At 40.1% G+C, this 27,916-nt stretch overlaps 1 protein-coding gene across 1 annotated transcript in view; it reads left to right on the forward strand.

The window, feature by feature from the left end:
• Positions 1–22,013, forward strand: part of CD109 (CD109 molecule) — a 139,800-nt gene extending 117,787 nt beyond the window's left edge. Inside the window, exons 27-33 of the mRNA XM_012182386.4 lie at positions 452–642; positions 1,842–1,997; positions 4,981–5,046; positions 7,295–7,437; positions 12,423–12,570; positions 14,540–14,642; positions 17,027–22,013. Coding sequence (XP_012037776.3) covers positions 452–642; positions 1,842–1,997; positions 4,981–5,046; positions 7,295–7,437; positions 12,423–12,570; positions 14,540–14,642; positions 17,027–17,205 — 986 coding nt within the window. The 3' untranslated portion in view covers positions 17,206–22,013. The remainder of the gene's footprint in view (positions 1–451; positions 643–1,841; positions 1,998–4,980; positions 5,047–7,294; positions 7,438–12,422; positions 12,571–14,539; positions 14,643–17,026) is intronic.
• Positions 22,014–27,916: the final 5,903 nt, after the last annotated feature.

A 27,916-nucleotide genomic window follows, 5' to 3' on the forward strand; every position in this document is an offset into this window, starting at 1 on the left:
ACTTTCAGATAATGGAAAAAGGAGTGTTTCTCAGAATGTTAGAGCTGCTTAATGGCAGATTCCCAGAATAAGTTTCTTTCCAATGTGTCTGAAAATATTTGGGGATGGTCTGGAATATACTAGGGTTTTTTCAAAAAATTTATAGCTGTTTAGTCTTGAGCCAGACATATGGAACTTCTCTTGGGAAAATATTTTCATCAAAATGTCCTCAAATATAAGTAATAGGAAAAGGATGAAAATTTATAAATTTTAATAAGTTTAAGAAGAGACATGTTTGTTTGTATGTGTGTGTGATTATACATATATTTGCTTGGCAGAAATATACACATGTATAGAAATATGTGTATTTTTATGCTAGTCAAGGAGAACTTGGACCAGTGTAGGAATGTTCAGTGATATCAAGTGTAATTTTTCTGTAATTGGCCAGACTGTTACCACATTTCTCCTGCAGGAGGCCTGCAATTCTGGGTGTCATCGGTATCCAGACTGTCTGAATCCTGGCAGCCGAGCTCCCTGGATATTGAAGTCGCAGCCTATGCCCTGCTCTCACATTTCTTGCAGCATCAGGTTCCTGAGGGAATTCCGATTATGAGGTGGCTGAGCAGGCAGAGAAATAGCTGGGGAGGTTTTGCATCTACCCAGGTGAGTGATGATCACTTTCAATTTCTTTAGCTATTTATTTATATAAATAACTATATATATGTAAAACTAACTCTGCTCTGCTGTGCTTAGTCATGCCTGACCCTTTGCAACCCCATGGACTGTAGCCTGCCAAGCTCCTCTAGCCATGGGGATTCTCCAGGCAAGAATGCTGGAGTGGGTTATCATGCCCTCCTCCAGGGGATCTTCCCAACCCAGGGATTGAACCCAGGTCTCCCACATTGCAGGCAGATTCTTTACCATCTGAGCCACAAGGAAAGTCCAAAAATACTGGAGTGGGTAGCCTATCCCTTCTCTAGGGGAACTTTCCTGACCCTAGAATTGAACCAGGGTCTCCTGCATTGTAGGCGGATTCTTCACTTGCTGAGCTACCAGGGAAGCCCCAAACTAATTATATACAAAATTAAATGTATATATTGTTGTTCAGTTGCTCAGTCGTGTCTGACTCATTTGTGACCCCATGGACTGCAGCATGCTAGGCCTGCCTGTCCCTCACTATCTCCTGAAGTTTGCCCAAGTTCATGTCCATTGAATAGGTGATGCCATCCAACCATCTCACCCTCTGCCGCCCTCTTTTCCTTTTGCCTTCAATCTTTCCCATCATCAGGGTCTTTCCCAGTGAATTGACTCTTCACATCAGTTGGCCAGAGTGCTGGAGCTTCAGTGTCAGCATTAGTCTTTCCAATGAGTGTTCAGGGTTGATTTCCTTTAGGATTGACTGGTTATATATATATATATGTGTGTGTGTGTGTGTGTGTGTGTGTGTATGTGTGTGTGTGTGTGGTATATATAATATATGTTTATAATATGTGGTTCCTTTTTTTCATGACTTCATAAAATTACATGGCAGTTTAAAAGTTTAGTAACTTTAAAGGCTTAAGTTATTAATTTTATTTTTTTTCTATCTTTGATACAGACATCATATCTGATACTCATATAGGATAAATTAGTTCCCTGTCTTAGTAGCCATTTTCTACCTGTGGTATCTGGTACAGTAGGATTTCAGCTCTAGTCAGCAGCTGTTTTCTGAGTCTTTGCTGTATCCAGGTGAACCAAATTCAAAGGTGGACCTAGGCGAGCTCCCCACCCAAGAAAGGTGGTATCCTAAACATTACTGAAATGTACTCTTTGGAAGCCTTAATATATGCTTATGTGCACAAACCTTCTTTTCCCCACAACAGGACACCATTGTGGCCTTGAAGGCCCTATCTGAATTTGCAGCTTTAATGAATGTAGAAGAGACAAATATCCAAGTGACGGTGGAGGGGCCCAGTTCACTGAGTCCTGTGAAGTTTGTGATTGACACACAGAACCGCTTTCTCCTCCAGATGGCAGAGGTGTGGACAAGGGGGTGGTTATCTGAATATCTGTGTAGACGATCCCTTCTGCTGATGATTTCCTTTCTGTTGACTTCAACAAAAACTTGTTCCCAGAGCCCTGTCCTGACAGGAAGGAGTACCCTCCTGTGGCTGAATTTGCTGAGCGGGGGAAGGGAGAAGGGGATGAGAACTTTGCAAAGATTTAGAAAAGGCTAAAACATAGGTCCTGTGGTATTGGGAGATGAATGAATACCCTTTGAGCTCCTACTGTTTGCAGACTCTGTGCCAAATTTCTTTATGTGTGTTAAATTGTATTTACTTTTCAAACCAAGACTAAGAAGCAAGTACTTTTTTTTTTTTTTTAGTTTTTTATTTTTTAAATTTTAAAATCTTTAATTCTTACATGCATTCCCAAACATGAACCCCCCTCCCACCTCCCTCCCCATAACATCTTTCTGGGTCATCCCCATGCACCAGCCCCAAGCAGGCTGCATCCTGCGTCAGACATAGACTGGCGATTCAATTCACATGATAGTATACATGTTAGAATGTCATTCTCCCAAATCATCCCACCCTCTCCCTCTCCCTCTGAGTCCAAAAGTCCGTTATATACATCTGTGTCTCTTTCCCTGTCTTGCATACAGGGTCGTCATTGCCATCTTCCTAAATTCCATATATATGTGTTAGTATACTGTATTGGTGTTTTTCTTTCTGGCTTACTTCACTCTGTATAATCGGCTCCAGTGATATAAAATCAACACACAGAAATCCCTTGCATTCCTATACACGAATAATGAGAAAGTAGAAAAAGAAATTAAGGAAACAATTCCATTCACCATTGCAACGAAAAGAATAAAATACTTAGGAATATATCTACCTAAAGAAACTAAAGACCTATATATAGAAAACTATAAAACACTGATGAAAGAAATCAAAGAGGACACTAATAGATGGAGAAATATACCATGTTCATGGATTGGAAGAATCAATATAGTGAAAATGAGTATACTACCCAAAGCAATTTACAAATTCAATGCAATCCCTATCAAGCTACCAGGCACATTTTTCACGAACTAGAACAAATAATTTCAAGATTTGTATGGAAATACAAAAAACCTCGAATAGCCAAAGCAATCTTGAGAAAGAAGAATGGAACTGGAGGAATCAACTTGCCTGACTTCAGGCTCTACTACAAAGCTACAGTCATCAAGACAGTATGGTACTGGCACAAAGACAGACATATAGATCAATGGAACAAAATAGAAAGCCCAGAGATAAATCCACACACATATGGACAGAAGCAAGTACTTTTATCCCACTGTACATATTATAAAACCGAGGCTAAGGGAGTTTAAGTAACTTGCCCACAATCATGTTGCTGGTAACGAGCTAAAATTTGAACCCGTTGTTTCAAAGACCATGTTCCTTTTGGTTGTACCACATTCCCCTTAGGAGTTGATAGAACCAGTAGTAGAATTTTTTCCTTAAAAATGGGATTAAGGACTGTACTAGACCCTAACTTTATTCCCTTGACTAACCTTGCAGGAAGTTGAGGGTAATGGAGGAAAGCAGTGACTTCAAGACTAGAACCTGAGGGAGAAGAGGTGATAGCAAAGGAAAAGGAAGGGATAGTGATGGCCCAGGTCAGTGACGGCGCGTTGCTGTGTTCTCAGAAAGGCCAGGGACTTGGATGCTAAGGGAGGCTTGAGGCGGAAGGGGTGACTTCTGTTTCTTATCTTTCTTGTTTAGTCCCTACAGAGGGGCTTCCATAGCACTAATGTGCACTTCCTCTGCCTTCACCCCTCGTATCTGCTTTACCCATAACTTTTGACTTGTGGGGCTGTGTAAAGTTCTTTTTTTAAAAAAAAAATTATACCCCAAAATACCCTTTATTAATCTTGTATCAGTACTGGACTGTATTTTCAACCTTTTGCTTTTAATCTCCTACCATGCCTGATCCAGGTCTAAAGAAAATACTTATTTACTGTTTAACATTTGTGGGAGGAAGTAAGGTGAGTGGGGAAGGAAGGAGGATTTTATTGACTTGAAAAATAATTGTGTGAAGCCTTCTATTACACACAAGATGAAGCAGCAATTTGATTCATGTGCGTTTTTGATTAAGTAGGGTAGAGGAAAAAACACAGAGTCTATTTCGGCATTATGGAGAGTAATTGTTTGAACTGTATTTTTTTATTAAATAGGTATTTTTTATTTGTTGAACGATAACATTTCAGGCTACAGAATGCTTAATTTCCATGATGCTAATTAAAACCAGCACATGTGTATTTAAGTGATTTGTCTAGACAAAGAAATAGGCAAGCTGCAATCTATTCTTTTTTATGAAATAATCAGTTCTCTTCAATTAAAAAAAAAAGAAGTGTGTGATCATAACATTTTGTTTACAACTTGCTAATAATCATTATTATTTTATGGATTCTTGTTTATCTAATTTTCATATGTCTGAAGGTAATTTAAACCATGAACAGAAATTAGTGACATTTTTAAAGACACTGACCATAATTCTGTATATTTACATACCAATGAAATTATTTGCAGAAGAGTATTTTTAATTGTCAAAACATATATAAGGTATTAATTTTTTCAAAATTGACTTTCAAAGTGACCTGTGTAAAAGAAGTCCTTTTTTTAAATTAAATTGTTTAAGGACTTTGTTATTGGAGTATAATTGCGTTACAATGCTGTGTTAGTTTCTACTGTACAACAAAGTGAATTAGCTGCATGTGTGCATATATCCCCTCCCTCTTGAGCTTCTCCCTGCAACAGTCTCACTCCTCTAGGTTATCCCAGACCTAGCTGGGCTCCGTGTGCTGTACAGCAGCTCAGAAAATACACTAGCTGTGTATTTTCCATGTGAAGTTGTTAGAGCTTTAGCGTGCAGACAGCTCACACTCCTGATGAGGGAAAACAGTGGTCTGTGCTGGTTGGGAGGACCTGGATATGGATACTTAGCCTTATTTACTTTTTTCTCATTTTTATTCAGCTTGCTGTAGTACAGCCAACTGCAGTTAATATTTCTGCAAATGGTTTTGGATATGCTATTTGTCAGGTATGTAATAATGTTTTTTGTTTTGTTAAATATGACTTGCTATAATAATTCTTTGGTTTGAGGCACTGATAAATCTTTAACTTAGATGACAAAATTATTAAAGGTTTATTTCCATCACAGTAAAATAAATCACTATCTTTAAAAAAAAGTGTTAGAGCTATTACTGCCTAGTGAGTAGACTAGCAACTATATGACTTAATGTGTCAGAAGAATATTTCTTGAGTATTAAATACTTTTTGAGGTGAGGGTTAAAATCCTCCAGTATGAGTCATGTCAATTGTTGGGAACTCTCACCTTTTTTTTGTCAAAATATAGCTCAGACCTAATGCTGGGTAGAGTTTCTATTGTGACTTGATAAATATGTAGCATTTTACTTACCATTTCTTAGTATACATGTAACAGGATGAAGGTCAACATGCTATTATAAGTAATTGACTTGAAGATAGGAAATGTGTCCCTTTGATGTAAATTTTTATATTATTGTAAATAAAACAATTAGAGCATAATATGTTCAGTGCTCTACTATAGGAAGAAAATTCAAAGAAATCTACCCTTTATGGTGTAACTGGAATACAGTTAAATGGAGGTAGTATATTAAATACTGAATGGAAATTATTTTACTTAATAATACATGAAAATCATGGGGACTTAAAATCCATTTTGTATCCCAATAACATGGTTTTAAATCCCCATGATTTTCATGTATTATGTACTTGGTTAGAAAAAACACACCAAACAAACCCTGACAGCTTTACTGAGAAAGTTGTTTAGTCACTAAGTCGTGTCTGACTCTTTTACGACCCCCATGGACTGTAGTCCGCCAGGCTGCTCTGTCCATGTGGGATTTCCCAGGGACACTGGAGTGGATTGCCATTTCCTTCTCCAGGGGATCTTCCCAATCCAGGGATTGAACCCATGTCTCCTGCATTGGCAGGTGGATTCTTTACCATTTAGCCACCAGGGAAGCCCTGAGAAAGTTTTTTAAAAAGACTGTTATAGAGTAAAGATACTTTTTCAAAAACCAGCACAACTATCCTGGTTGAAAGAACAGATGCTTTTGCCAAGACACAATGCTTAGGGCACATGGTCAGATATAATTTGGAAACTTAAAAATAATGTGAAGATTATTTTGTATAATACTCAAAATGCAGTAAATGTTTTCTTTTAATCAGGGGAAAAATCACAATTAAAAGGAACAGTATTCAGTGAAAAGGATAGAAAGAGGAAAGAGTGAATAATTTGTATTGGTCTTTACCAACAAAGACCATGTGAAAATACTCATTCTCAATCTATCTTTTGATGTGAATAATAAATCCAAAAGTAAATACACAGGATATTTTAGATAAGCTTGAAAAATTATATGTACTTAAACCACCAAATTGGTTTGAATACATTCTTGATAAACAAAATATAGCTAAATTACTGTATAGATAAAGTCAAATGATTTTATATGAGGTCTGAGGACACAGCAGTAAATTTGGTACCTACTGGTCATGAAGAAAACAAAAGGTAGGGACCAATGGGTACTTCTTGTAATGGAGAAGAAAATTGCAAAAAAGCTGCTTACCCAGAAATAGGTATTGACATTTCCTTTAGTTAACGTTTTTGAAAGTGCTCTGGAAAAAGGAGGGCAAGGAAGACTCAGGTTTGCAGTAATGTTGACCCCTTTTGAGTGATGAAAAGCAAAGCTGTATTTTGGAAACAAGCTGCCAGATTTCTTGGATATAAAGACCCACTTGACTTGAAATCCATCATTTATTTTATCATCTTTGAAAAACATTATATGCTCAAAAAGAAGCCTTAGCAGTTGAATAGGTTTCTCTTCCACCAGGGCTTTTGGATAAAGATATTTTGATTTATCTTACCAATAGTTCCAGTTTGTGAAAAATGACTCCAGCTGGGCAACAGAGTTTAGAAATTAGTGGCAATAGTTTAGCTTGTTCCCTTATGGGAATGTTTTATAGTATTTGAAAAAAACAATATCTGTGAATATTGTCCACAATGATCTATGAAATTTTGAATATTCCAAACAATTTTTCTTGATTTTAAAAATCATTGTTTATTAACTTTTATAATTATATTTGTAAATAATGATACTTTGCCAGCTAGTAAAACTAAGATTTTTTTAGATTGAAAATTACAAATTTAGTTGAGTTTATCCCAGAGAATCATTACTTAATTTTTAGAATATATAATTAAACCAGTTTATTGCTAATTTTTACTTATGCTTCTTTGTTACTTATTGCAGCTTAATGTTATTTATAATGTGAAAAATTCCAGATCTTCTATAAGCCGAAGATCTATCCAAGATCAGGAATCATTTGACCTAGATGTTGCTGTAAAAGATAATAAAGATGATGTCAATCACTTGGATTTGAATGTGTGCACAAGGTGGGTGTCTAAGTCTTCCTTCTTTCTCCTTAAAAAATAATTTGAATATTTAATTAAATATATATGACTATTTATGGAGAAGGAAATGGCAACCCACTCCAGTGTTCTTGCTTGGAAAATTCCATGGACAGAGGAGCCTGGTGGGCTACAGTCCATGGGGTCATAAAGAGTCAGACACGACTGAAGTGATGCAGCAGTAGCATATGACTATTTATATATTTAATTATATAACTATATAGTTATCTAACTGTATCACTATAAGGAGTTATATTTAGCAAAGATTTCAGTTACACAGTACACTTCTGATTACAAACTAGAATGCTAATTGTATTTAAGCCTTTCTCCACATGCCAAAATTATCAATATTTGCAATTTTTTATTGTATTTATAATAAGCTTTAATAGAAAAGTTTAATAAAAGTCAGGTTTAATTTATAAAAACTTTAATTGTCGTTTAGTCTCTCAATCATGTCTGATTCATTGCGACCCCATGAACTGCAGCACACTAGGCTTCCCTGTCCATCACCAGCTCCTGGAGTTTGCTCAAACTCATGCCCATTGAATTGGTGATATTGTCCAACCATCTCATCATCTGTCATCCCCTTCTCTTCCTGCCTTCAGTTCTTCCTAGCATCAGGGTCTTTTCCAGGGAGTTGGATCTTTGCATCAGGTAGCCAAAGTATTGGAGCTTCAGCTTCAGCATCAGTTCTTCCAATGAATATTTAGGTTGACTTCCTTTAGGATTGACTGGTTTGATCGTCTTGCTGTCCAAGGGACTCTCAAGAGTCTTCTCCAGCACCATAGTTCAAAAGCATCAGGTCTTCGGCACTCAGCCTTCTTTATGGTCCAATTATCACATCTGTACATGACTACTGGAAAAACCATAGCTTTGACTATATGGATCTTTGTTGGCAAAGTGATATTGCTGCTTTAATATGCTACTTAGATTTGTCATAGCTTTTCTTCCAAGGAGCAAGCGTTTTTTAATTTTGTGGCTACAGTCACCATCTGCAGTGATTTTGGAGCCTAAGAAAATAAAGTCTGCCACTATTTCCATTCAAAAACTTTAATGAATCATGATTAATACTCCAAAATAGATTATTTCTTTTTGTTGGTCATTTTTCCATTAAGCACTTATTCCAGGTTCACATTTAACTTTTTGTTTTATGCGCTTAAGTCAGAACTTCATAAAAGTGTGCAAGTTCAACGAAGAGCCTAGTTTTTTTAGACACAGTGAAATAATTCCAATTTAGAAGATCTTTGCATTGGATATTTAGGCACTTACAGCTTCTGGGAGCATTTAATAAAGTGACTATTAAATTTGGTCTGTGTCCAGAGCATCTGCTGCTGCTGCTACTAAGTCCCTTCAGTTGTGTCCGACTCTGTGCGACCCCACAGACGGCGGCCCACCAGGCTCCCCAGTCCCCGGGATTCTCCAGGCAAGAATACTGGAGTGGGTTGCCATTTCCTTCTCTGCCAGAGCATCTGAGGATTTTGTTAAGCAAAAAGTATCCACTTCAAGACTACTGACTTCACAGATTCAGGGTCTGTGAAGCCACCTTCAGCCTTCTTGCTTATTCTGATGCATACAGCAGTTTGAGAGCAACTCCTTCAGAAAGTTCTTGAATCAAGAGACTTTATAGTTTCTTCTTTGTCAATCTACTGTGGTTAAGCTGGGTGTTACTCTGTTATGCACTGATCTTGACGAGCTGCTGCCTGTCCTTTTTAAATATCCCATAGTGTCTGATTGGGCTTTCCTGGTGGCTCGGACAGTAAAGAATCTGCCTGCAATGCAGGAGACCCAGGTTTCATCACTGGGTCAGGAAGATCCCCTGGAGAAGGAATTGGTTACTGACTTCAGTACCCTTGCCTGGAGAATTACATGGACAGAGGAGCCTGGCGGAGTTGTCCATGGGGTTGCAAAGAGTCAGACATGACTGAAGGGCGAACACTTACTTACTATAGCATCTGATTGACCTTGGACTCTTGGTGGGCTGGATGTCACTGATGTGATACTGAACCTGCAGGTCTTCCTAAGGTCATCTCTAGGTGTTCCTCCAGGTGGTCAGTCTGCTTAGCCATTGCCTGAACCCAGTTTTCATCATTACTGCTACCATTCCTACTATCTTGGGTCTCCTTGTTCCTGATTTTAGTATAAATTGCCACATGTGTTTGCCCCCTTCCTCACCTATTTGGGCATTTTGAACCAGCAGCATGGGGATATCAGAATCTCTGCAGTGGCTTCCTTTTTAGCTGAGAAAATAGGACTCCCATTATACTTCACTAAGATTGAAACTGGGCTCTGTTCCAGAATAACAACATCAACTTATTATTATTGTTATTTAAACAACACCCACCCACATTTGGGCTTCCCTAGTAGCTCAGACAGTAAAGAATCCACCTGCAATGCGGGAGACCTGGGTTCGATCCCTGGGTTGGGAAGATCCCCTGCAGGAGGGCATGGCAACCCACTCCAGTATTCTTGCCTGGAGAATCCCCATGGACAGAGGAGCCTGGCGGGCTAGTGTCCATGGTGTCGCAAAGAGTCAGACACAACTGAGTGACTAACCACAGCCCAGTATCTGCATTTATCACAAACTTTCCTTAGAGTTATTCTATAAAGTTGGTGCCATTATTATCCCTGCTTTTCTCATTCACTCCTTTAGTCATTCATTCCCTCAGTAAATATTAGCTGAGTTTCCACTATATAGTGTCAGGATTTGGAATATTAAGGTTAGCCAAAAAGATATAGCTTTGCATTTGAAAGAGGAGACAAAAATTAATAAAAATGATTCCTGAAAACAATGTTACTGATCTGGCTGCTGGCTGTTTAGAAATCAATATCCAAGAGACAGTTGCTGGTCAAAAGGAAAGACACTTTAATAAGAAAAACTGGCAGTCTGGGGAGAAGGTGCACTCATGTCCTGAGACCAGCCCTGAGGATTCTGCTCAGTAGTAATGGTTTTTAGAGGGAAACTGGGAAAACAGTCTCAGTCAGTCATTGAGATGGGAGTCAGAGCCATCACCACCTTGCCCTGCATGCAAGCTTGTCGACTTCTTATGATCTTCCTCTAGGTGCTGTCTTGTTCACACATTTTGTTCATGAGATTACTAAAGAAGCTAGGGAAGAGATCTGACCATCTGTTAATTATTTATTCTTCATTTGTACTTCTTTGATCTATGGAAAGAACCAACAGGTTAGGCAAGATACTGTGTGATCAAAAGATTTGAGAAGTGTGCTTGGGCCAGAGGTGAGCAGAACATGGGGGTGCCTGGTTTAAGGTTAGTTACAATACAGCTTTGCTAAAATGACAAGAAAAGAGCTTTCCTGAGGAGGGTGGTTTCCTGCAAAGAGCTACTTAGAGCAAGTCAATAAAATTCTAGTTTTGAAAAGGGCAAATTGGGAGCTCAGGTGAAGACACAGAAGTGAAACTGAGATTCAGACCCTGATGGGGCTTCACTATAAGGGGCTCAGGTAAAAATGCAGGATGCCAAATCTTATTCTAGCATCAGGAGTCAGATGGGCAACAAACTTTGCTATGTAGAGGACATCTATATCTTTTGTGTGTGTGTGTGTGTGTGTGTGGGTGTGTGTGTGTGTGTGTGTGTGTGTGTGTGGAGGATCTGGAGAAGGTAAGTGTTTTAATCAGGGTTGGGGGCTTTATAAAAAGGATTTAGATGCTGCAGCTAGTTTTCTGAGAAAAATCTGCTATGAAATACAAATAGCATTCTAAATGAATTCTTTCAGTGACACTTTATAAAAAGAAAAACTGGTGTTTCAGACACTTTATTCTCGTCAGTAAGGTCCAAGCTCTTACTCACCTCAGACAGGGTTTCTCTGTGGCATGGCAGTTTAACAAATTCTGCCCCTGGCTGGTGGAAAGACCAGGTCAGCTAAGGCACTTCTGATGATACACTGCAGTCATCGAATCTAGGCAGGTTGGCTGTTTTTCTCGTCTCTAAAACCCTTCCAATTTTAATGCCCATATTGGTTTTCCGCAGCATCTCTTCTTGAGCACATTACCAGCAGATGGTTTTGACTGCCTGGGGTTGCCAGCCAGCCACAGTCAGCACTTGTACTGTATGGCTTTTCAATCAGTCATGTTTGGCAGGCATCAGTTTGCTGCTTTGAAAAGCAAGATTTTGTACTGGCCCTTCTTGCTTTTGCCATTTAAAGGACAACAGGAACTTAACTGAATGATGCTGAGACTTCCACCTTGGAGACAAACTGCTTTCCATAACGACACTGGGCTCCTTCAGATCCAAAGTAAAAGCTCTTGTCACCTAGTCTTTTTTAGAAAATACTTATTTTAAAGGAGACAAAATGTTGTTGGTGCCCAGATGCTTTGATGCTTACAATGTGTAGAGCAGGGTTAGAAAACAAGCAGTGTAATAAAACTTTCCCAGGCTTGTCATTCTCCCAAGGTGACCGAAGAAAATACAAAATTTCCACCAAGTATGTGGGAGAAGAAAGGGAAGGACCTTCCCTACTGGATCTTCTTTTTCTAAAACCGGATGAAGAAAAGGTTGTTGAAGACTTGGCCGCCATCTCCTGCTAGCTGGTCAAGTGATGCTTCTTTTTCAGTTCCTAGCCTTGAGCCGGGGAGCTTAGTGCAGTCAACTTTGGAGAAAATGAAAAATGCAATGTGGTTTGGAATCAACCACTGGAAAACAGAGTTGCCTGCTGAAGGGGCAAAGGTTGCCCTCATTATAGCCCAGGGCCTAAGCCAGCTGCGTTGTAGGCATTTCATGCTGGCTGACAGGTGGACCCACTGTTCTCTTCCTCACGTGGTTGAAACTTACAGGAATTTCAGACCTGTAAAGAAAGGGTTACCTTTTTACAGTTTTCTACAGTAACTTATTTCAATGAAACAATACATATTTGGAATAACACTTGGCAGTTTTAGTTTCTATATGAAGATAGTTTGCCAGCAGCTGTAGGTTTTTCCTAAAGGGTTTTTGTCCCTCCTGTCATCCTTGATTTAGGTTTCTGGGCCCGGCCAGAAGCGGCATGGCCCTTATGGAAGTCACCCTGCTCAGTGGTTTTACTGTGTCCTCAGATGCCATTCCCCTGAGTGATACTGTGAAAAAAGTAGAACATGGCCATGGGAAACTCAACCTCTACTTAGACTCTGTAAGTAATGAAACCTAAGTTTCACCTCGGTAACCGCTGACAGCACCACTCTTTACTGTGTTCAGAAGCACCTTTATACGTTTTCTTTATGTCATTATTTTGGTTTTTGGTGTCCCTGAGTGACTTTCACATGGCAACCATCTATTGTCAACATTACAAGACATTATTATAAAATTAAAGAGAATTACTGTTAATGATGAGCCTAATGAAAGTCTTGATAATGAAATTATTTCATACCAGATGTTCAACACAGAAATTGTTGTGATATGTTTTCCAAAATATAGTCCAGATCTCAAATAGAGAACTCCTGTGCTTCAGGGAATTGCTGAACTTATTTATTTAAATGCTGGTGATGGTGAAAGCTTTAATTACATGTTTTAAAATGCTCATGAAGGACTTGCCTCGTGGTTCAGTGGTTAAGAATCGTGCCAATGCAAGGGACCTGGGTTCCATCCTTGGTCTGGAACTAGGATCCCACATGCCACGGGGCAATATGTGCCACAGTTGCTGAGCCCACGTTCTAGAGCCCACAAGCCGCAACCGGAGAGAAGCCTGAGCACCCAGAGTTGGTGCTCCGCAATGAGAGAAGCCACTGCAACAAGAAGTGCACGCCGCAGCTGGAGAGGAGCCCCTGCTCGCCACGGCTAGAGAAAGCCCGCAGCAGCAGTGAAGACCCAGTGCACGGTGCTTTCATGAGAGAAAAGGCGTTTACTACATCGCAAAGGGTTAGCATTCCTGCACTGAAAAGTTAGCTGCTTGAATCACAGAATATTCTCAGAGGTTTGGTCTTTACAGAAAATCATTATATAATATAATTATATTATTTTCATGTACTCTTCCCATTGCTGTATGAAAATTACTGATTCAGGAATAAGGTGCCTAAAATATTGTGAGAAAGATTAGTGTGGAATTCAAGACTCTACTTGTTATGTCTCGAAACTGCTGGCATGTAAGTTTATTCTTCTGACATCTACATGAAATTTATATGTGGAGTTGAAATTGAGTTTTAAGTGTTCTTAGGATTTCATGTTATGAGAGGGGAATACGTATGTTTCTTATTCCAGTTTTGCAAAGTGTGAATCAGAATTATATTGCTTTAGCAGTGACTCTGCTTTTAAAAAGCTAGTTCCTAAATATTCCCCTTGTTTTAAGACTTCAAAAACCATTTTGGTTATAAAGCTGTTAAAACGAATTCAAAGTCTCTTTGCTATTCAGTAATTTCCATATATTAAATACTGCTTGACAGTCATGGGCCTAATTTAAGGTTTGAAAAATGCATTTACTATTTATATATTTAATAATGTAATTAGGTTTGGAGTTTGTCCTGTGTCTGTAATATTGTTGTTAATGGCTAGTTTTCGTGTCCATTACATTTTGACTGATTGACTTTTCACTTCCTGCTAACTGGTATGTAATGAAATGTTTGAAGGAATGTATTAATTTCAGATTCCTTAACTAGTATTTTTTGCTAGATTGGCATTAAGTATCTTTCCTGGAGGCAAAGAGGCTGGCCTTTTGTACCTTACTGGTTGGGGGCTGTGCCCCCCTGACTCTGAGGTTACTTCACTTAGTGGATGAGGTGGCTTCTATGAGCTGAGGGTGATTCTCCAGAGAAGGGGACTGGGGTGAGTCAGTAGCAGCAACCAGGATGGGGTGCAAGGCTGAAAGACGGTTTTTGGTGAAGGACTAAGGCCAGGGGCATGCACCTTGGGCTCCTGCATCCTTAACCACTCTAATTCTCAGTATCTGTTTCAGTAAAATGGAAGTAAGAACCATACTGATCATGCAAAGATTGTTTTACAAAACAAATGATGTGATTTATGTAAAGTGTTTACCATAGTACTGGGTGTGTAGAAATGCTCCCTAAATGTTAGTTTCTATAACTGTTTGATAAATGATAAGAGAAAGAAATGTCTTTTATCATGAACACAGTCTGCCACCTCTTTAAAAGTCTTCTGTATTTTTCAAGGTAAATGAAACCCAGTTTTGTGTTGATATTCCTGCTGTGAGAAGCTTTAGAGTGTCAAATACACAAGATGCTTCAGTGTCCATAGTGGACTACTACGAACCAAGTAAGTGTGTTCTGGAGTTCCCAGTACTTCAGGACTTAAGCCAGGCATTCACTCATTCATTCTGAGTGGCCATCTATTGAATGAGCTTTGTGGGGGAGGGTGTAGTTGGGGTAGTGGTGTAGCAGGAGGTGAGCTTTCCATTTAAATGAAAACAATGGATAACTTACAAAATATAATCACAAGATAGCACTTTGCATGTATTAAAATGATGTTTTTGCTCATAATATTTTAGGTTTTCAACTTACAGTTAAAAGTAAAAAAACAACAGCAGCAAAACTGACACAGGGAGTCCAGTTCTGTTCAGTTTCCGAGGTTCTTTTCTTGTTCAAGCACCCACTCCATCTGGTTCTGGTTTTAAAACAAGACTTCTTCAGGAGAGAATGTGAACACCATCCGTGTTGGCAAACCTCAGTGGGGTTTAGCTGTTTCTTCACTGAGGGAGATTGTTTTGGTAAAATGTATTTATTATAACAGATTTTTTTATCATTTCAAGAAAAATAGAGTCTGAAAAATGACTTGAGCTTCTTTGATTTTACTGGTAACTTTTACTTTATAAAGTATTAGAAATTTAGAATGTGAAAGTAGAGATCTAGTTTGGAGATCATCTAAGCTGATCAGGACAAATCTCCGATCAGTCAGGGAGTGACTTTTTGTCAGTGTGAGACCTGCAGGCTGATGTTTCTGCTTGTAATCACATTCGTCCTGAATAAGCACTCCTAGTGGCTCAGAATCATCAGAATGCATGAGAATCGTGAACATTTTCATGTCCCAGGCAGTTGTAGATAATTACATTGTATTTATTTCTTAAATTTTTTTATTTTTACTTTATTTTACTTTACAATACTGTATTGGTTTTGCCATACATTGACATGAATCCGCCGCGGGTGTACATGAGTTCCCAATCCTGAATCCCCCTCCCACCTCCCACCCTATATCATCTCTCTGGATCATCCCCATGCACCAGCCCCAAGCATCCTGTATCCTGTATCGAACAGACTGGCAATTCATTTCTTACATGATAGTATACATGTTTCAGTGCCATTCTCCCAAATCATCCCACCCTCTCCCTCTCCCTCAGAGTCCAAAAGTCCATTCTATACATCTGCGTCTCTTGCTGTCTCGCATACAGGGTTATCATTACCATCTTTCTAAATTCCATATATATGTAATGTATACTGTATTGGTGTTTTTCTTTCTGGCTTACTTCACTCTGTATAATCGACTCCAGTTTCAGGAACCTGTCCGTATGGTTGGGAGTCTTCACAGGGTATTCAAGAGGTAGCACCACCTTGCTCTCCTCCTAAGTCAACAAGCCAGTTCCTCTCATCTTTTGCTTCCTATTGGAGTTGGGATAGAGCATTCACCCAGTTCCTGTGGGACATTTTGGGGACAAATATGAAACATTTTTTTTTTTTTTGGTGAAAGGATGAAAGACTCAGCTAGAGACTCAGTGACAAAATAATGAATTTATCCAAATGTTTAATTTAATAACCTAGTTGAAAGATTCTCCAATTGATATTTCTCAGGTGTATGGAGAACATTTTAAACATATAAGAAGCAAAAAAGATTCAGTCTCTGTAAAGTTTTTTTTGTGGAAAATGACTTATGTATTGGGGGGCATTTAAAATGAAAATATGGGTAAGATCAGGATAATAAAACCCATTCTGAAAAACCCTAGAGTCAGAAAGCATATTTATAAAGTTTAAAACAATGTAAAACCATGAAGGAATTTGGAAATAGAAAGTTTCTTAAAAACTGTAAAAATAAAAATAATTTATGCTTTATAGTAAGTTTATTATAATGCTATTGGTGCTTTATCTAATTTTTAAAAATATTAGGTTGTACTATAAAATTTACTCAAGTTCAGTAGTTTTAGAGACTATGTGCTTAACATTTTAAGACACTGAAATGAGGCATGACACAGAGTTCTTTTCATATTTTTGGATTTTAAAATAAAGTCCAAGTAAATATATTTCTCTTCAGTAGTTCTAATGATTAGTACTTGAAGACATAGAAAATGTCATCCAAAAATGAAGTCTCAAGGAGATTAAAACATCCTCAAGGTACAGCCTTTCCTTTTCCAGGAAGGGTTTCAGGTTGCGCTTGACCTGAGCTGTGCAGCTAGGGTCTGTTTTTTTCTCTTTTAATGCCGGCCAGCTGCCGGTGGTACAGAAACGGGACTTGAAAACACTGTTTCTCTCCTGGACTTGCTTTGCAGTTTGGGCTCCTTGTGAGCAGTTTTGCTGTTTTTCTTGTAAAGAAAACTAAAATTATGTGAAGAACGGAAAACTCAGAAAAGTGTATCCAAAGGCACTTAAGTTTTGGCAGAGTACCTGTTTCTAAACTCAGGAGGCATCTAAAGCGACGTCTGCCTCTTTGAACAGGGCGGCGAGCCGTGAGAAGCTACAACTCCAGAGCGCAGCTGACCTCCTGTGACCTCTGCGGGGATGCGCTCGCCTGCGGCCCCTGCGACCGCGCGGCCTCGGCCCGCCTCCCGCGCCTGGCCGCCCACCTCCTCCTGCTCTGCCTCGCGCTTCTGTTCTCCTTGCAGCGTTGGCCGTGATTTGATTCCTAAAGACTGCATGAAACACTTGCATTTCCAAAAGCCACATGCGACTGTCTTGTCTTCATAATCAGATATTACCTCTGTTTGGAAAAATCAATGTTTTTCTTTTTATGAGTTGGGAGGAGGGTAGAAGTGGGGGAAATGTATTAATAACAACAGGTCCTTGTATGTGTAGCTGCATAGATGTTTTTTTCCCCCTGACTTCTGTGTGGAACAAAAATAAGGATTATTGCAGCTGTATTCTTTTATTTCCCCTTCTTAAAATCTTTTAGGATTTTTTTTGGAGGTGTTGTTTTCTCCAGAATAAATGCATTATTTTAGATGATTCTTTTCATTTTCTAGAAGAAGTAAGTGAGCCTGGATTCTTAAGCACTGCTATATGTCAGTCTCTGCTTTAGTAGTAAGGGTGAAACAAGCCCAAGGGAAGAGCTTGTTCTGTGCCTTCTGTATCCAACCCAAACCCCTGCCCACCCCCACCCACCCCAGCGGTCCCAGTGCTGTGCTCTGCTGTGCTAAGTCGCTTCAGTCCTGTGCGACTCGTTTTGATCCTATGAAGCCGCCAGGCTCCTCTGTCCATGGGATTCTCTAGGCAAGAATACTGGAGTGGGTTGCCATGCCCTCCTCCAGAGGATCTTCCCCACCCAGGGATCGAACCCATGTCTCCTGAATTGGCAGACAGGTTCTTTCCCACTAGTGCCTCCTGGGAAGCCCATGGTCTCAGTATATCTTTCTTGATCAGATGTAGTGTTTTTCTTTAGGATGGAGGTGGTGATTTTTCTTTTTTAAAGGCTAATGATGTTGTTCCACTTCAGATGTAGTCACATACCCCATCCCTTGCTTTTTGCCTGTTTTCCCTCTGGAGGGAAGCAGAGAGACTGGGCTTTACTGTCCTGCCCGTGGCTCAGAGGTTGAGGTCACTGGGAAGTGATCAGAGGAGCCCTGGGTGATCTTCTCTGTGTACCCAGCTTCCAGCCCCACACGCAGGCTTTGTTCAGGCTGAGAGTCAGAGAGCATTGCCACACGTGCCTTATGGGACTTGGACAGGAAGATCCTAGACCAGGAGACACATGTGAATCATGGGGAATGCTCAGTTGGAAAGTGAAAGTGTTAGCCACTCAGTTGTGTCTGACTCTTTACGACCCCATGGACTGTGGCTCACCAGGCTCCTCTGTCCATGGAATTCTCCCCAAGAATGCTGGAGTGGGTAGCCATTCTCTTCTCCTGGGGATTTTCCCAACCGAGGGCTTGAACCCAGGTCTCCTGCATTGCAGGTAGATTCTTTACCATCTGAGCCACCAGGGGGACACAACCAAATCCTGTATGAGTTTCAGCAGACTGACCTCCCTGTGGTCTGGGAAAGAAGCTGGGGTTTGATGGGGGTCAGAGAGATGTGAAGTGCTGTACATTGTTGGCCAGGGTCCTGTGGAACCTTCTAGATTCAGGTGTGTGAGCATCAGACCACCAGCTGTCCACTGACATCTAATGCATGCTCCGAACCTTACAGAAGATTCTTGAATTTTGAGCATCTGGCTCGTTGGTTACCTGGTATTCAGAAGGATAATACTCATTTATGTGAGTGAAGTTTTAAAGAAAGATTCCTTTCTCCTCCCTTTCCTGTTTGTCCTCTTTTCTCACCTCTTTTTTCATTCTTCCTTTCCTTCCCTTCTTTCTTTCTTCTTTCCATTTGAAAAACATTGAAATATTTTAAGATCTTTTATTAAATCTAAAAAGTAGTTTAATTTTACTCCTAAACCCAGGATTTGTCTCAAGGGGATGTAGAAATGTAATTGTTATGGGCTGCAAAGAAGCTGCATTATAGTATTTTCAGCTGTTTAAAAATAAATCCAAAATTAAAATATACAAATAATATATTTTAAAGTGAATTTTGAAAAGAATGTTTTTATTTTAGTGAATTTAAAGAAATTATAGTGGAGTGGATATTCATGGATTGCTTATGGATATTTTGGACACAAAGGTAGGAATTACTAATATTCAGGTTTTTAAAGCTTGAAATCTGAATTTAGAAAAGAGATTCTTAGAGGGTAGTCTATGGAGAGAGAGCAGTTAAATAACAAATGTATAATTCTCTTGTATATACTTTCAAGTGGGGAAACGTTTTTACTTTGTGTTACCCCTCTGAAACAGTCTGATCTGAAAAAGACACTTGGGTTTGGGCCTTCCTGTGTGGGATTTTTGGCTTTTATATGTTAGGACTTCTTTGGTGAAAGTATCTTAAAATGAACTTGGAGGAGGGTGTTGGCAAAGGATCCTGCTTCCCAGCCCCGCTGCCCAGAGAAACTCAGACTGCCCATCAATAGCTTTCGATTCTGTAGCTTATATACTGTTCATACCAGACTTCAAGTATAGAATCTTAGGGAACACAAGAATGGAAAGCCATTGGAAGACGGTGTAGCTTTTTAAAACTGTATTTCCTCATTTAAAAACTAGAGGTCTGATTTTTTTTTTGTGAATTATTTTGGAGTTCAGGTTAAACACTCACCTTGTAACTAATATTTTAATGTATTAAAAATACATTACAGATGTATTAAAATGTATTGAAAGAGAGGAGGAGGATGGGATTGAGGAGGAAAAGCAGGAGCGGACGGAATGGGGAGAGGGCTGTCCGTGGTTGGAGGTGTGCGGGCAGTGGGGATGCCTCTTGGAGGCAGGGTCTGTGACAGCCATGGGCTGGGATGAAAAGGGTCCAAAAAAGCCACAGGCATCTGGGTTAAAGGAGAGCAGTAGTAGCAGGAATTGACATTATTAACTCTTTTCTACACTTAGTATGGGTAACAATACTAAAAACCATGTTTTTTGCCTCATACTTTCCTGATGGTGAAACTTCTCCAGTGCCCTCAATTTCATTTACTGGTATAAATCTGAAGTCTCTCCTTCTTTCCTGCTGAGTGGGAACCTCATTACTAAGACACCAGCATATGTTGCTTCCAGTTTTGACTGGCCAGGGGTTCCAGACATGGAATGTTGGGAATAACTAGTAGCCGCATAAATTCAAGGACAGATCAACGCTATTATATTTGGTTTCAACATGTTACTGCCTTCAGTTATAATTCTAAAAAAGTAATTAAAACACATTAAAATATGTTGGGTCAATGAAAAAATTCCTCTTATTGTATTGTCCTATTATACTTTATGTTTTTAAAAATGCTCTAACAATAACTTTGGTATTTTGGTTACATTGTAATTTGTGGAACATTGTGTTAAAATCCAGATATATGCTTATTGCCTAACAGTTTGTTACTTACATATGCAATGCCATATTCTACATGTGGGAATTTTCAGAATTGTACATAGCATAATTCTCCTTGCTTCCATTTTTTGAGCCTGAGTGTAATAATTTTTTTAAAAAAGGTTATATTTAACCATAATTTCTTTTTATGTTAAATTTAGTTACAAATATTCTGGCAATAGAATACTAGTAATCTTTATTTTGATTCTTTTGATCCAGTTCAATTATTTTGATATCATTCATTCTGATATCATTTCTGACCATCCAGTTTTAAAAATTGGAGTTATGATTTTTCTTTATCATTCTTTAAAGGAGCCATTTTATTAGTCTTCCAGCATGTAATCTGGAGGTTTTTTTGTAACAACCTCACTTCTAATTTGCTTTATTGAAGTTTAATACTGATTTTTATAAAAATATGTTGTAAATACCTCCCTGACAAGGTTCTTTATCATAAAGACAGTACTTACTTGGAGCTCATTAAGTAGCTCCCATGAGTCCAGGTGCCATTACTTATTTGTGGGTGCATCATTTTTTTGCATTTTGTAAATTTGAGACAGTTGGTGGACTGACTCTTGGAGAAGCTTCAGAACCTTATATACCCTAAATAAATAAATAAATAAATATATATATACCCTTATATACCCTAAGAGGCTTCCATTAGAAGAATAATCTATTTTTTGTTTGTTTTCAAATTCCAGTAAAGCATAGCACATTTAAGAAGTTAAAAATTTCCTGTCATCTACTCAATTGATATTCATGTTAATATTAAATATCTTAAGTTGTATTGGGAGTAATTTGAGGTGCAGTTATTTTTATCACTACTTTCTTCAGGAAACTAAGCAATAAATATACATTTTAAATGAAGAATATATCAGTTGTGTGTAGGCTTGTTTCAAAACTATTTCTAGCCATTGAGTTGTGTTTTCATGTGCCTCATCATAAGACAGTGCCGCATGCATCATTCCATAAAATGTTGCTGTTTCATTTCAGGAGTTATAACACAGGAAAATAGATATTTCCTGCGTGATTTCTGAGTTTCTCCCTTCACAGGACACTTACACATTGGTATGTGTGTCTTTGTAATAAAGATGATATTGGTACATATTCAAGAAAAATTCCATGTCATGAGGCCATGATTTACCACTCTTCTGTCAGGGTATTGAATCAGTGGTAGAGGATAGTTCCATGTTCTACTTACAGACCTTTAAGATTTATCTTTGATAGATTTAATAGAATGTGGCTCTGTTCTGGTCCTTCACACCTTTATGTTTTGGATTTTTACTGAGGTGCAGTTGATGTGGTAGAGTCAATTTCTTCTGTACACAGTAGGCTTTATAAAATTTTATTCATAAATCTATTTTAAGACCTTGTTTGCATATAAGAAGGATACTATTGAAATGAAACATATTCAGAGAAACTAAAGCTTTATATATTGAACCAGGGTGATTCTGAAAGCTTAAATTTTAAATGTTAGAGTATTGTTATGTTGTTAATTATACTTGATTATGTATTCAATAGGAAATCATGCTTTATCAATAAAAATGAAAATTTCCATCGATTTATTACCAGTGCTGTTTTTATTTTATGTCATGTGTATAGCACATCTCTTTTACCTAAACCTATTTAATGGTGAGGAATGGGATGTCTGAGGGTAGATTTGAGGGGTGATTATTGTTAGATTTTGACATAATGAAAGGAGAGAAACTTGGCCACCAGCTGCCTTCAGCTCCCTCCTCATTCTTTGCACTTGTTGTTGGAGTGGGATGTGTGGAGAGGTAAGTGATACACAGATGAAAGATGTGAGGTGAGGACTCACTTAGCTTCTGGAAATTATGCAGAAATACAGAATGCATGGGCTTCCCAGATGATGCTAGTGGTAAAGAATCTGCCTACTAATGCAGGAGACGTGAGAGATGCAGTTTCAACCTTTGGGTTGGGAAGATCTTCTGGAGTAGTAAATGGCAACCGGCTTCAGTGTTCTTGCCTGGAAAATCCCGTGGACAGAGGAGCCTGGTGGGCTGCAGTCCATGGGGCCACAGACTCGAACACGACTGAGTGACTGAGCACATAGAATGCACAGTTTGTATACCCAGGAAGATGGAGGCATGGACTCTTGCATCCACAAACGTTTCAGGTATATTTTCTGGATTTCTCCTTGGTGTTAACAGTTTTCTTGCCAAAAATTGCTAGGCTTCCGTGAAATGTTAAAGATAGTATGCATGCCTGCACAGTCCGACTCTTTGGGACCCTGTGGGCTGTGGCCCTCCAGGCTCTTCTGTCCATGAGATTTTCCAAGTAAGAATACTGGAGCCAGCTGGTATTTCCTACTCTAGGGGCTTTTCCTTACCCAGGGATTAAACCCACATCTGCATCTCCTGCACTGGCAGGCAGGTTCTTTATCACTGAGCCACCTGGGAAGCCCCCTAAAGACTGTATCAGTTCATTTCAGTTCAGTCGCTCAATCATGTCTGACTATTTGCGACCCCATGAATCACAGCACGCCAGGCCTCTCTGTCCATCACCAACTCCCGGAGTTCACTCAAACTCATGTCCATTGAGTCAGTGATGCCATCCAGCCATCTAATCTTCTGTCGTCCCCTTCTCCCCCTGTCCCCAATCCCTCCCAGGGTCTTTCCCAATGAGTCAACTCTTTGCATGAGGTGGCCAAAGTATTGGAGTTTCAGCTTATTCTCAAGAGTCTTCTCCAACACCACAGGTCAAAAGCATCAGTTCTTTGGTGCTCTTCACAGTCCAACTCTCGCATCCATACATGACCACTGGAAAATAAAGTCTGACACTGTTTCCACTGTTTCCCATCTATTTCCATGAAGTGATGGGACCAGATAATATAGTGGTTCTCAACTGGGGATGGTTTTGACCCTGGGTGACACTTGGCAATGACTGGAGATGGTTTTTTTTTTTTTTTTTTTTTGGTCACAACTGAAGATAGTGCCACTGTCATCTAATGGGTGGAGATCAAGGATGCTGTTAGATATCCTGCAGTGCCCAACCCCACAACAAAGGGAAAATATCAAGAGAGGCAAATATCAATAGTTCTATGGTTGAGAAACTCCTTAGCTAAATGATGCTGGGAACTTCTAGATCACTGAGTCAATTTAATGACTTGTAGTTAATTTAATGTCTCAGTTCGGTTCGGTTCAGTTGCTCAGTTGTGTCCAACTCTTTGCGACCTCATGAATCGCAGCACGCCAGGCCTCCCTGTCCATCACCAACTCCTGGAGTTCACTCACACTCATGTCCGTAGAGTCAGTGATGCCATCCAGCCATCTCATCCTCTTCATCCCCTTCTCCTCCTGCTCCCAATCCCTTCCAGCATCAGAGTCTTTTCCAATGAGTCAACTCTTCGCATGAGGTGGCCAAAGTACTGGAGTTTCAGCTTTAGCATCATTCCTTCCAAAGAAATCCCAGGGCTGATCTCCTTCAAAATGGACTGGTTGGATCTCCTTGCAGTCCAAGAGACTCCCAAGAGTCTTCTCCAACACCACAGTTCAAAAGCATCAATTCTTCGGCGCTCAGCCTTCTTCACAGTCCAACTCTCACATCCATACATGACCACAGGAAAAACCATAGCCTTGACTAGACGGACCTTAGTCAGCAAAGTAATGTCTCTGCTTTTGAATATACTGTCTAGGTTGATCATAACTTTTCTTCCAAGGAGTAAGCATCTTTTAATTTCATGGCTGCAGTCACCATCTGCAGTGATTTTGGAGCCCCCCAAAATAAAGTCTTGACACTGTTTCCACATATATTTCCATGAAGTGATGGGACCGGATGCCATGATCTTCGTTTTCTGAATGTTGAGCTTTAGGCCAACTTTTTCACTCTCCACTTTCACTTTCATCAAGAGGCTTTTGGTGGCTCAGAGGTTAAAGTGTCTGCCTCCAATGCGGGAGACCTGGGTTCGATCCCTGGGTTGGGAAGATCCCCTGGAGAAGGAAATGGCAATCCACTCCAGTATTCTTGCCTGGAGAATCCTATGGATGGAGAAGCCTAGTAGGTTACAGTCCACGGGGTTGCAAAGAGTCGGACACGACTGAGCGACTTCACCTTCACCTTCACCTTCACTTTCTGCCATAAGGGTGGTGTCATCTGCATATCTGAGGTTATTGATATTTCTCCAGGCAATCTTGATTCCAGCTTGTGTTTCTTCCAGTCCAGCGTTTCTCATGATGTACTCTGCCTTAGTCTCTTTGATTTTCTCGAAGTTTGGAGAACTGTGTGCATTCAGGATGAGGGGGACATCAACTGGCAGAGCACTCAGAAGAAGACCAGATGGCTTTTTTCCAAGTCAGTGACAAGACAGCAAATGCCTCCAGTTTCTCAACAAGGGACATGAATCATTTCAGTATGTTTCAGGGTGTTTTGCCTGGTGACTAATATTACAGTTTAAGAAGGAAGACCAACTGGAGCCCACATGGGACAGAGCAGCCATAAAGGTGTCAGGATGAAAGATGAAGGGATGTGGGGACACTAAGCTGGTGAAAGAAACCACGTGGACTTGGACACTTCAAATATCCCAGAGGCTGCCACCTGCAGGCTCACATTGCTGAATTGTTACCGGTGGGCCGATTTGGGCATGATATCAGGGGGGATTAATTTCAAGTACTGTAACTACATGGTCCCTAGAGTTTTTAAGCAGAGGCTCATGATCACTGGGGGCTGATGCTTTTTAAATTGGTATCTTATCCATTGCTCTTTTTTTTTTTTGGTATCATTTAAAATGGTAGGGATGAAGAGGTTTTCTGGTTGAGCTCTGGTTACAGATTGAATCATGTTCTCCAAAAGCCATGTGGAAGTCCTAACCCTTGGTACTATAGAATGTGACCTTATTTGGAAATAGGATAGTTGCATTATAAAAGAGGATAGCTGAGTGAAGACAGAGAGCCAGAGGGAGAATGCCACATAACGACAAAGGAAGATATTTGAGTTATGGGGCTGCAAGCCTAGAAATGCCAAAGAGCGCCCAAAGACTAGAAGTTGGAGAGAAGCAAGGAAGCATCCGTTTGCAGGTTTCAGGATGCTCCTTTTCAGGAGCAAGGTCTTTTTAACACTTTGGATTCAGACTCCCAGCTTCAGAACTGTGAGACAATACTGTGATTTTAAGCTACCCAGTTTGTGGTACTTTGATATTGCAGTCCTAAGAAACTAATACAGCTTCTTAGAGAGGTTATTCTTGTCTGGAAAATCCCATGGATGAAGGAGCCTGGTAGGCTGCAGTCCATGGGGTCACTAACAGTCAGACACGACTGAGCGACTTCACTTTCACTTTTCCCTTTCATGCATTGGAGAAGGAAATGGCAACCCACTCCAGTGTTCTTGCCTGGAGAATCCCAGGGACAGGGGAGCCTGGTGGGCTGCCATCTATGTGGTCGCACAGAGTTGGACACGACTGAAGCGACTTAGCAGCAGCAGCAGCAGCAGAGAGTGCTGGGTACAAGTTTTACAACTTCTTTTTTTTTGTTTTAGCAATTTAAGAGGAAAATCGGAACTTCCGCCTGGCAAGTACCAGGCGTTCAGTAACAGCAGTTGACCAAGCACTGATGGCTAAGCACCCACATTATCCTTTGCTCTGCATCCCTGCCTCCACCCGTTCCCTCCCAGGTAGAAGGACTGGAACTGCTCTCCATTCGAGATAGTGATGGCAAATAGAGCTCTGCTGAATACTTGCTGTAGTCATTTGATAATGACGGTCTGGAGGGGTTCTGCCAGGGATTTTGAGGCCACTATCCAGGTGGTGCTTATAGTAAAGAATCTGCCTGCCAGTGCAGGAGATGCAGGTTTGATCCCTGGGTTGGGAAGATCCCTTGGAGGAGGAAATGGCAACCCACTCCAGTATTCTTGCCTAGAAAAATTCCATGGAAAGAGAAGCCTGGTGGGCTAAGGTCCATGGGGTCACAATGAGTTGGATGCTACTGAGTGTGCACACAACTGGGACCCACTGATAAGAGTTAGAACCTCTTGAGCATAAGAGCCAGAGTCAGCTGTGAATGTTTGTGCAGGGGAGGCAGGGCCCGGTAGTGGTACCTGAGCTGGGAATTTACCATGCCAGATTTAGGGTCTCAGTGTACAATTTAGCATTTAAATATTAATATATTGCCTTGGACTTGAACTAATTGTTTTTATTGGTGTTAGTGGCTTCCCAGGTGGTACTAGTGGTAAAGAACCTGCCTGCCAATGCAGGAGACCTAAGAGAGGTGGGTTTGATCCCTGGGTTGGGAAGATCCCCTGGAGGAGGGTGTGGCAACCTACTCCCGTATTCTTCTCTGGAGAATCCCATGGACAGAGGAGCCTGGTGGGCTGCAGTCCATGCGGTCTCAAAGAGTTGGACATGACTGAAGTAACATAGCTTGCAGTCTTGGTTCACATACCACATTTTGAGCCAATGCTCTCATTCTATACCACAGACTTTCTCTCTCTGTTTCCATATTTATGGTAAATGCTATCTGATTCATGTACCCAGAGTATTCTGTAGGTTCTGAACTGTAGACTTATAAATAATAAGAAAATAATAATAATAAAGATATGTACTAAAGGCCCTGGCATGCTTCTAAACCACAATATTGCAGATACTAATTTCTCTCTTATCGCACTCATGTTTCATCTGTTACAGCCCCTAACACTACCTCTAACTCACTAGATATTGAGAAATGTTTAACTAATTGATAGAATTTGAAGTAACTGCAATTAAGAACGTATCCACAGGAATAAATAAGCTATAGGACTGGAGTTACAGGAAGTAAGGGGGAAAGGGTAGAAAGAAAGAAATGCACAAGATGGAGAAATATGGACTAGTTCTGAGCATAACCATTATGTGCCTTATTAAATTTCAGTTATAGTATTTGGAGAATTTCAGCTGATTCCCACTATATATATATATATATATATATATATATATATATATATAAACATATATATATATATATATTTTAAGGTTTATTTTTTAAAAAAATATATATATATAAACCTTAGGGCTTCCCTGGTGGCTCAGAGGTTAAAGCGTCTGCCTGCAATGCGGGAGACCTGGCTTCGATCCCTGGGTTGGGAAGATCCCCTGGAGACGGAAATGGCAGCCCACTCCAGTGTTCTCGCCTGGAGAATCCCATGGACGGAGGAGCCTGGTGGGCTGCCGTCCACGGGGCGCACAGAGTCGGACACGATGAGCGGCTTCACACTTCACACTGAGGTTATTTAGTCATTCGGTTCTTTGGCTGCGGTGGCTCTTTACTGCTGTGCGCGGGCTTTCTCTAGTTGCAGCGAGCTGGGGCTACTCATCGTTGTGGTGTGCGGGTTTCTTATTGAGGTGGCTTCTGTTGTTGTGGAGCACAGGCTCTAGGTGTTCGGGCTTCAGTAGTTGCAGCTCGAGGGCTCCGGAGCGCTGGCTCAGCAGTTGTGGCACATGGGCTTAATTGCTTCGAGGTATGTGGGATCTTACTGGACCAA

This window comes from Ovis aries, chromosome 8 (assembly GCF_016772045.2).
Source record: "Ovis aries strain OAR_USU_Benz2616 breed Rambouillet chromosome 8, ARS-UI_Ramb_v3.0, whole genome shotgun sequence".
Lineage (NCBI taxonomy): Eukaryota > Metazoa > Chordata > Mammalia > Artiodactyla > Bovidae > Ovis > Ovis aries.